Source organism: Mustelus asterias, chromosome 33 (assembly GCF_964213995.1).
Source record: "Mustelus asterias chromosome 33, sMusAst1.hap1.1, whole genome shotgun sequence".
Lineage (NCBI taxonomy): Eukaryota > Metazoa > Chordata > Chondrichthyes > Carcharhiniformes > Triakidae > Mustelus > Mustelus asterias.
The window spans coordinates 1,448,615-1,459,436 of NC_135833.1; the positions used below are offsets into that span (position 1 = coordinate 1,448,615).

The window sequence follows — 10,822 nt, forward strand, 5'->3', positions numbered from 1 at the left end:
AGGACCGTTCTCTGTTAGATCAGATTCGTTTTGTCTGCAGATTTTCTTTTCGCCCTGTCCACTTATGCTCCTCAAAGTCGAGCTTTTTGCCCATACAAAATTATGACACAGGAACAAGAGTGGTCCATTCGGCCCCCTGACCCTGTCCCACCAGTTAATAAGTTCAGAGCTAACCCGGATTGAGACCTTAACTCCCCTTTCCTGCCTCCTTCCTTTACACCCTCTACCCAAAGTCTTTGACTCCCCCTCCAGTCAAAAAAATGATTCTGATGTGCGGAGCTTGAGCTAGAATTTGACGCAGCATGCGGGTTACCGCTGTTGAATGACCTTTCGTGCCAAATAGGATCACAGTCGCACAGGTTCCCAGTAATAGGTGCACCTTAATCACCCGTCTGAACGCTGCTTGCAGGTTGACCGTCTGCAGAGAGTAGCTGCCCAGCTGAACGAAGAAAAGATGGAACTGCAAGCCAAGCTGAAGCAGTTGGAGAGAAGCCCTGTGGACAAAGAGGAGATTCCCGCTGACGTCATGCGGGAGAATGGCCTTGGTGAAGACCTCCTGCCAGTCAGCAGCCAACAGCAAGGTACCGTGCGAATTACCCTTCACCCGTATTACTCGTTGTCGATTCGGAGCGGCACGGTGGTGCAGTGGTTAACACTGCTGCCTCACAGTGCCAAGGACTCGAGTTCAATTCCAGCCTTGCATGACTGTGTGGAGTTTGCACGTGTCTACGCGAGTTTTCTCCCACACTTGATATGCAGATTAGGTCGATTGGTCATGCTAAACTGACCCTTAGTGTCCAAAGATGTGCAGGTTAGGTGGATTGGCCATGCTAAACTGACCCTTAGTGTCCAAAGATGTGCAGGTTAGGTGGATTGGCCAGGCTAAATTGCCCCTTAGCAACCAAAGATGTGCAGGTTAGATGGATTGGCCATGGTAAATTGCCCCTTAGTGTCCAAAGATGTGCGGGTTAGGTGGATTGGCCGTACTAAATTGCCCCTTAGTGTCAAACGATGTGCAGGTTAGTTGGATTGGCCGTACTAAATTGCCCCTTAGTGTCAAACGATGTGCAGGTTAGTTGGATTGGCCACGCTAAATTGCCCCTTAATGTCCTAACGTGTTGGATTAATTAGCTGTGGTAAATGTGTGGGGATAGGGCCGGGGGCAAATATTCTGTCATAGTCGCGGTGCGGATTCAATGGGCCGAATGGCCTGCTTCTGCACTGTAAGGGTTCTGTTCCAAACGTGGGCTTGGTTTCTGAACCAAGACTGGAAATAAGTCATGGGACGCCCAACGATGTTAACTGTTGCCCTGTCAAGCTGTTGAAGAGACGTCTGCAAGTCTTAGTGCAAATTCCTCGGTTGGTGCAAAGGAAGCTATTCAATCATTTGCCAGTTACACGATTAACCTTGAACGTGTGCAATTCTGAGTGCCTATTAAATACAACATAAGCGTGTAAATGCATTAAAGTCATGATGGCTGTGCCAAAAGATTTAACAGAATGAAACACTTGTTTCCAACCTAACAGAGGGTTCGACCTGTCCATTCATACAGAACGTCAGTGTGCACGTAGAATCATAGAATCACTACAATGCAGAAGGAGGCCATTCGGCCCATCGTGCCTCCGCCAACCACAATCCCACCCAGCCCCTATCTCCATAACCCCATGCATTTACCGTAGCTGGTCCCCCTGACCCTAAGGGGCAATTTTAGCACGGCCAATCCATCTAACCAGCCCATCTTCGGACTGTGGGAGGAAGCCGGGGCACCCGGAGGAAACCCACGCAGACGCGGGGAGAATGTGCAAACTCCACACAGACAGTGACCCGAGCTGGGAATCGAACCCGGGTCCCTGGCGCTGTGAGGCAGCAGTGCCAACCACCATGCCACATGTGAGGTGTCAATGTATAAATAAGTGCCGTTTGTGGTAACTCAAACATCGTAAGGTCAAGGACTGTCTGCATTGTATTATTAATTAGTAAATACTTGTGGACTTAATCTTCAAGCGAGTATTTCACATCTGTAGTGAAAATGATAAAGCGCGGAGCAACCGCAAAGTAGAACTCAACAAATCTTTCATTAAGCTCTTTCTCTGGGAGATTTAGCCGCAAGATACTGTCTGTCTTAACACAGTAAGAAGTCTCTCAACACCAGGTTAAAATCCCAACAGGTTTATTTGGTAGCACGAGCTTTTGGAGCGCTGCTCCTTCATCGGGTGAGTGGAGAGTTGGGTTCCACAAACACGGTATATACAGACAGAGGCACAATTGCAAGATAACGGTTGGAATGTGAGCCTTTACAGGTAATCAAGTCTTTACAGGTACAGACAGTGCGAGTGGAGAGAGGGATAATCACAAGTTAAAGAGGTGTGAATTGTCTCAAGCCAGGGGACAGTTAGTAGGATTTTGCAAGCCCAGGCCAAGTGGTGGGGGTTACATCTAGTGTGACATGAACCCAAGATCCTGGTTGAGGCCGCCCACATGCGTACAAAGATGTGCAGGTTAGCTGGATTGACCATGCTAAATTTGCCAGTGACTCATTTCTCCCCATGGGTTAAGCAATTGACTGGAACTTGGCTATCCCTCTCTCCACGCACGCTGTCTCTACCTGTAAAGATTCGCATTCCAACCATTATCTTGCAATTGTGTCTCTGCCTGTATATGTCGTGTTTGTGGAACCTACCTCTCCCCTCACCCGATGAAGGAGTGGCGCTCCGAAAGCTCGCGATTCCAAATAAACCTGTTGGGACTTTAACCTGGTGGTTGTGAGACTTCTTACTGTGCCCCACCCCAGTACCAACGCCGGCATCTCCGCATCATGTCCTAACATGGTCAGAAGGGATTTTTAACTTGATATTCTTGCTATTTCTTTGAAGGTACCGCGCAGATCACAGCAAGTAGGCTGGGGGCTGACCTGGAAGCTTTGAGGCAAACACTTCAAGCGAAAAGTGAGGAGGCCAATCGCAATCTGTTCAGCTATTCTGACTTGCTGGACAAGCGTCAAGCGCTGCAGGCGGCGAACACGGCTCTGTTTAAAGCGGTCAATCACCTCCATCAGTGCAAGGCCGAAACTCTCAACGGTGACCCACGGGACGCTGTAGATCCGGAGCTGCAGGCCTCGACTGAAGACCAGAGGCCAGTCTCTGGGCAGCAGATCGGCGCCCAGGCAGGTGAAGAACGGGACCGGATTGAGACCAGTCAGGTGTCAAAGGGGCACACTGATCTTGGAGGACACTTACGGGGATTAAATCCCGCAGACATCATGATGAAAATCAATGCTGCTGAACTCGCTACTAGAATACAGAGGAATCGGCAATTCCGGCATCGCCTCTCAGTGGCTTTTGATGAAACTGATTATGAGCCATACGGATTACCTGATGTGGTGCAGAAGGGTAGGTCGCTAACAACATTTCCGAGCCAGTGCGACACAGGGTTACATACAGAGTAAAGCTCCCTCTACACTGTCCCCATTAAACACTCCCAGGACAGGGACAGCACGGGGTTAGATACAGAGTAAAGCTCCCTCTACACTGTCCCCCCCATCAAACACTCCCAGGACAGGGACAGCACGGGGTTAGATACAGAGTAAAGCTCCCTCTACACTGTCCCCCATCAAACACTCCCAGGACAGGTACAGCACGGGGTTAGATACAGAGTAAAGCTCCCTCTACACTGTCCCCCATCAAACACTCCCAGGACAAGTACAGCACGGGGTTAGATACAGAGTAAAGCTCCCTCTACACTGTCCCCCATCAAACACTCCCAGGACAGGTACAGCACGGGGTTAGATATTCCGTCTTTGCCAGTGACTCACTTCTCCCCACCGGTTAAGCAATTGACTGGCACTCGGTGAAGGGGGTAATGGTATTGTCACTGACCTGGTAATCCAGGGACCCATAATACTCTGGGGACCAGGGCTCAAAGTCCACCACAGCAGATCAAATTTGAATGCAATAAAAATCTTGGGTTAAAAGTCTAATGTTGATCATGAAACCATTACTGATTGTTGAAAAAAACCCATTTGGTTCACTATTGACCTTTAGGGAAGGAAATCTGCCATCCTTACTTGGTCTGGCCTACATCTGAATCCAGAGTCACAGCAACGTGGTCGACTCTTAGATCTACTCTCAGATGGCCGAACAAGGCAAGGTGTAGGGATAGGTGATAAATGCTGGACCCGCCAGTGACGCCCACAAGCATGAAATAATCAAACGGTGCCTCTTGCAACGTTCAAACTTAACATTGTCTGTTGGGGTGGAGAATTTGGGCACATATTAAACCAGTTCCTTTGATATTTCGCATTGATACTGGCAGTGGGACATTAAGTTGATTTACAAAAGTGTGCTAAACACCTCTGATGTGGTATTATCCTTGTCTACAATTGGGGAATTGCATGTCTGACATTGTGCCGTTTGGTTTACACTGTCAAGTTCTGCTGCAATACTCCCAGGACAGGGCGGCACGGTAGCACAGTGGGGGTTAGCACTGCTGCTTCACAGCTCCAGGGTCCCGGGTTCGATTCCCGGCTCGGGTCACTGTCTGTGTGGAGTTTGCACATCCTCCTCGTGTCTGCGTGGGTTTCCTCCGGGTGCTCCGGTTTCCTCCCACAGTCCAAAGATGTGCGGGTTAGGTTGATTGGCCAGGTTTAAAAAATTGCCCCTTAGAGTCCTGGGATGCGTAGGTTAGAGGGATTAGCGGGTAAAATACGTGGGGGTAGGGCCTGGGTGGGATTGTGGTCGGTGCAGACTCGATGGGCCGAATGGCCTCCTTCTGCACTGTAGGGTTTCTATGATTTCTATGAATACACTTGCATGATCACAAAGTAAAATGCCAAAGTGATCTGTTTTCCTTTGCATAGAAAATAGATGCAGGAGTAAGTAGGCCATTCGGCCCTTCGAGTCTGCACCACCATCCAATATGATGGTGGCTGATCATGCACTTTCAGTATCCCACTCCTGCTTTCTCTCTGCATCTCTTAATCCATTCTAGCCGCAAGGGCCACGTCTCTCTCCCTCTTGAACATATCTAATGAACTGGCCCCAACAGCTTTCTGTGGTAGAAATTTCCACAGTAACGTTTATTTATTAGTCACAAGTAAGGCTTACATTAACATTGCAATGAAGTTATTGTGAAAATCCCCCAATCGCCACGCTCCGGCACCTGTTCGGGTTACACTGAGGGAGAATTTAGCACCTAACCAGCACGTTTTTCGGACTGTGAGGGGAAACTGGAGCACCCGGAGGTTCTGCCTCATCTCAGTCCTGAATGGCTTACCCCTTATTCTTAGACTGTGACTCCCTAGTTCTTCACCAACATCGGGAACATTCTTCCCACATCCAGCCTGTCCAGTCCCAGCAGAATTTTATATGCTTCTATGAGATCCCCCCTCATTCTTCTAAATTCCAGTCGATGCAGTCTTTCTTTATATGTCAGTCCTGCCATTCTGAGAGTCAGTCTGGTGAACCTTTGCTGGACTCTCTGAATAGCGAGAATGTCCTTCCTCAGACTAGGAGACCCAAAACTGCACACAATATTCAAGGTGTGGCCTCGCTAAGACCCTGTATAACTGCAGCAAGACATCCCTACTCCTATACTCAATCCTCTTGCTATGAAGGCCAGCGTGGCGTCAGCTTTCCTTACTGCCTGTTGTACCTGCATGCCAACATTTAGCGACTGTTCCAACATTTAGCGACTGTTCCACCAGGTCACACTGCACTTCCCCTTTTCCTAAACTGCCACCATTCAGATAATCTTCTTTCCTGTTTTTTAACCTCACATTTATCCACATTACATTGCATTCGCCCACTCAGTCAGCCTGTCCAACTCACCCTGCAGCCTCTTAACATCCTCCTCACAGCACACACTGCCACCCAGCTTAGTGTCCTCTGCAACTTTAGAGATATTGTATTCAATTCCTTCGTCCAGATCATTAATGTATATTGTCAACATTTTACATTTTGGGATATTGCAAGAGTGGCATTTGTTGCCTGTAGATGTTGCCCTGGTCTGGAGGGCATTAGCTATGAGGAGAGATTGGAGAAACTTGGTTTGTTCTCACTGGAACGACAGAGGTTGAGGGGCGACCTGATAGAAGTCTACAAGATTATGAGAGGCATGGACAGAGTGGATAGTCAGAAGCTTTTTCCCCAGGATGGAAGAGTCAATTACTAGGGGGCACAGGTTTAAGGTGCGAGGGGCCAGGTTTAAAGGAGATGTACGAGGCAGATTTTTACACAGAGGGTGGTGGGTGCCTGGAACTCGCTGCCGGGGGAGGTAGTGGAAGCGGATACGGTCGTGACTTTTAAGGGATGTCTGGACAAGTACATGAATAGGATGGGAATAGAGGGATGTGGTCCCCGGAAGGGTAGGGGGTTTTAGTTCAGTCGGGGGCAGCATGGTCGGTGCAGGCTTGGAGGGCCGAAGGGCCTGTTCCTGTGCTGTAATTTTCTTTGTTCTTTATCCCTTGTTGCCCTTGAACTGAGTGGCTTGTGAGGCCACTTCAGGGATCAGTTGAGAATCAACCACGTTGGTGTGGCTCTGGAGTCTCGCGTAGGCCAGACCAGGTAAGGGCCGCAGATTTCCTTCCCTAAAGAACATTAGTGAACCAGGCAATCAATGATAGTTGTCATGTTGCCTTTACTGAGACCAGCTTTCAATTCCATTCCAAATTTATCAATCGAATTTAAATTCCACCGGCTGCCGTGGTGGGATCTGAACCTGTGTCTTTAGAATATTAGCCTGGGGCCTCTGGGTTACTAGCCCAGTGACATTACCACGCGATCACTATTTCTTCACCCTCCTCCCCATTTTGTAACGTACTGTGGCCTGGTCAGAGCTTAGCTGAAAGTCACCTCATCATCAAAACATCTGTCCAGTCCTCATATAAACATCTGAAGTAGGAGCAGATTTAGGCCATTCAGCCCCCTCGAGCCTGCTCCACCATTCAAGTAATTTAAAAAAATAAAGTTTATTTATTCGTCACAAGTAAGGCTTACATTAACACTACTGTGAAGTTCTCCTAGTCGCCCACACTCCGGCGCCTGTTCGGGTCAATGCACCCTAACCAGCACGTCTTTCGGACTGTGGGAGGAAACCGGAGCACCCGGAGGAAACCCACGCAGACACGGGGGGAGAACGTGCAAACTCCACACAGTGATGCAAGCCGGGAATCAAACCCGGGTCCCTGGCGCTGTGAGGCAGCAGCGCTAACCACCGTGCTGCCCATGGTGGCACAATAGATCCCTGATCTATTGCGCTAGTTCAGCGAATCCTGCCGAATTGGACTGATAACAGTGAGCCAAAACCCCGTCCCAAGCCTGTTTTCCCCTCCATCCCCCCTCAGTTTTTATTGAACAGTTTTTGCAGGTCTCTTTTTTTCCTTTTCGAAATCTGTATGTTGCCTGCAGAGCCCTGATGTTATTTTCTGTTTTACAGGTTTTGCAGATATTCCTTCTGGACCTTCCTGTCCACACATCCTACGGCGAGCAACTCTAAACTCCACGTTTTGTCCTCAGAAACAGGGAGAAGGGCAGTCTCTGTTTAGCTTCTTCAAGGCACTAGGTGGTAGCAGCAAGGACTAGCTCCAGAACAATGCACCCAAACAGAAAGCAGCAACAGAATGTTTCCAGATGAACGCTTCATGGGATTTGTTTAAAGTGGGAAACCGTTTGCAGTTATTTGCTCAGATTTTAAAAAAATATATATATATATAGAATTTTTAAACAATGAGTGCAAATGATGATTGAGACTGTCCAGATGTATGTGTATCAGTCTCTCTCTCTCCCTGGCTTTCCCTCTCTATCTGGTGTCTCTCTCCCTCTCTGGCTTTCTTTCTCTCTCTCTCTCTGATCTCTCTCTCTGGTGCCTCTCCCTCTCTCTCTGGCTTTTTCTCTCTCTCTCGCTCTCTCTCTCTGGTGTCTCCCTCTCTCTCTTTCTCTCCCTCTCTCTGGCATTTTTTCTTTCTCTCTTTCTCTCCCTCTCTCTGGCTTTCTCTCCCTGTCTCTGGCTTTCGCTCTCTCTCTCTCTGACTTTCTCTCTCTCTTTCTCTCTCTCTCTCTCTCTCTCTGGCTTTCTCTTGCTCTCTCTCTCTCTGGCTTTCTCTCTCTCTCTCTCTCTGGCTTCTTTCTCTCTGGCTTTCTCTCGCTCTCTCTCTGGCTTTCGCTCTCTCTCTCTGGCTTTCTCTCTCTCTCTGGCTTTCTCTCTCTCTCTCTCTCTCTGGCTTTCTCTCTCTGGCTTTCTCTCTCTCGCTCTCTGGCTTTCTCTCTGGCTTTCTCTCGCTCTCTCTCTCTCTGGCTTTCTCTCTCTCGCTCTCTGGCTTTCTCTCGCTCTGGCTTTCTCTCGCTCTCTCTCTCTCTGGCTTTCTCTCTCTCTGGTCTCACTCGTCTCTCATTGATCTTCCCCCTCACTCTGATACAGCTGGGTCAGAATTTTTAAGTTGCACATTCATTGACTGCTTGGGTTAATGGTGGGTTCATTGATTTTTAAGCTCAATCACTCAATCTTAATTTATTTGCTGTTTTACGATTAGAAAGGAGGATGTGTGGGTGCTGCATATTGATGCGCCTCTTGTTTGGGGTTGTGCTTGTGGACAGTTTCTCGCCTACGGCTTTCCACCCCGTTTAGGTTTTGTGTGTGAAGAGATTGGCACTCCTTGCGGGTAGAGAAATTAGATTAGACCCCCTCCCCCTCCCGGATTGTCCAGTGGCACCTTGTGACGAGGACGGTACAGAACACCCAGCTGCAGGCCTGATGTTAGTGAGCCTTGTCGGGGTACGCTTCAGTTACAGATGATGAAACCGTTCCGCTGGTCTTGTGGAGGGCAGCGAGAGGAAAACGGAACATTCGAACCTCTCCAAAGAATCGAAACCTGATGAAGAAAGGAAAAAAATCTTTCCACGTTTCTCCATTGTGGGACCCCTTGTTTTTGGACCATAGGTGTTGGGATCCCGTTGGGAGAGTTTTATTTATTGATATTTTTACTTGGGATTTTGGGAAATGTGGAGGACACTTTTTTATATTCTTGGTTTTCATGAGGACTGGTGTAATTTTTTGAAATATTTTAAATATGGATGGATGATCCGGGACCGTTTTGTTCTAATATTGCCTCTTATTTTAGGTCACTCACTCTATAACACTAAAGGATACATGTTACCCTCGGTACTTTTAGTTCCGTTTAGAACGGGAAAGCAGATGCTACATTACATCTGCAATGTGAACGAACAAATCAGTTTCTGCTGTGGTTGCAAATGCCCTGTTTACCCTTCCTACGTTTGTGATGAAAATGCTGCTTTTTTTTTAAAAAAAATTGTGTTCCAATTTATATGAGCAACACAGTTTATTTGGTGCCTTGTATCCACTGTGAGGTCTGACAGGGTGATCCCGGGAGGGTGTCCCCCTTGTCGCAGCCAGAACGGCGACAGTCATTCGTGTGAAGATCGGAGGAGTGGGCGGAATCTAAAGTTGCCTTGCTCTCTCTCTCTCTCTCTCTCGCAATTCCCACATCAGCTCAACGCACTGCCGTCAGGATTTTGCTACAACTTGGGGAAAGCAGCCTGTTTGGTGAAAGACGGCGAATTAACTTCAGGGAAATGTCTCTCTCACACACACACACCGTGGGAACGCCTTCAGGGAGAAGTCCTGTCTACGGTGACCGCACAATCACTCAAAATATCGCCGGGAGTTTGGGGGTGGCAATATCTCAGAAGTTCAGCTTCGCTAAACGGCCTCGCAATGATCGCTTCGAACATTGAGCCGAAGAATTACAGACAGTGGGGTACTTACTCTGCGTCCTCCGTAACAGGTTGTGAGCCGAGTATAAATCTGACAGCGTACTTTATATTTGACATCAAAAATCTTCAGGTGGACTGCAATGAATTTTTTGAAAAGGATAGTTGAATTAGAAAAAATATTAGAAACCCTACAGCACAGAAAGAGGCCATTCGGCCCATCGAGTCTGCACCGACCACAATCCCACCCAGGCCCTACCCCTACATAATTTACCCACTAATCCCTCTAACCTACGCATCCCAGGACACTAAGGGCAATTTTTAGCATGGCCAATCCACCTAGCCCACGCATCTTTGGACTGTGGGAGGAAACCGGAGCACCCGGAGGAAACCCATGCAGACACGGGGGAGAATGCGCAAACTCCACACAGGCAGTGACCCAAGCCGGGAATCGAACCCAGGTCCCTGGAGCTGTGAAGCAGCAGTGCTAACCACTGTGCTACCGTGCTGCCCATGGAATTGTTATAACTTGGAAACAGGTTTTTACTCTTTAATGAGATGTGCTAAAGTGGATTGTAATTGTTATTTCATTCACTCGGTGAATTAATGGGGCTATCCACATTTTTTAAAAACACTATATATCGAATATTTTTTGCACTCGAGGCATTTTACCATACTACAGCGCAGAATCGGGCCACTCAGTCCAGCATTCTCCTCATGATTATTCTCCAAACATTGTGGTAATGTCACTGGACTAGTAATCCCGAGGCCCGGGCTAATGCTCTGGGGGAGGGCCATGGATTTGAATCTCGCCACGGCGGCTGGTGGAATTTAAATTCGATTAATTGAGTTTAAAAATTGGCAGGTCATGTTGCAGCTTTACAGAACCTTAGTTAGGCCGCACTTGGCATATAGCGTTCAATTCTGGTCGCCACTCTACCAGAAGGATGTGGAGGCTTTGGAGAGGGTACAGAAAAGATTTACCAGGACGTTGCCTGGTATGGAGGGCATTAGCTATGAGGAGAGGTTGGAGAAACTCGCTTTGTTCTCACTGGAACGACGGAGGTTGAGGGGCGACCTGATAGAAGTCAACAAGATC

At 48.2% G+C, this 10,822-nt stretch overlaps 1 protein-coding gene across 3 annotated transcripts in view; it reads left to right on the top strand.

Annotated features, from left to right (window-relative positions):
- Positions 1-9,317, top strand: part of LOC144481792 (uncharacterized) — a 76,563-nt gene extending 67,246 nt beyond the window's left edge. For all 3 annotated transcript variants that reach the window (XM_078200928.1, XM_078200927.1, XM_078200929.1), the window contains 3 exons: positions 410-581; positions 2,875-3,390; positions 7,433-9,317. In XM_078200928.1, coding sequence (XP_078057054.1) covers positions 410-581; positions 2,875-3,390; positions 7,433-7,578 — 834 coding nt within the window. In that variant the 3' untranslated portion in view covers positions 7,579-9,317. The remainder of the gene's footprint in view (positions 1-409; positions 582-2,874; positions 3,391-7,432) is intronic.
- The last annotated feature ends 1,505 nt before the right edge of the window (positions 9,318-10,822 follow it).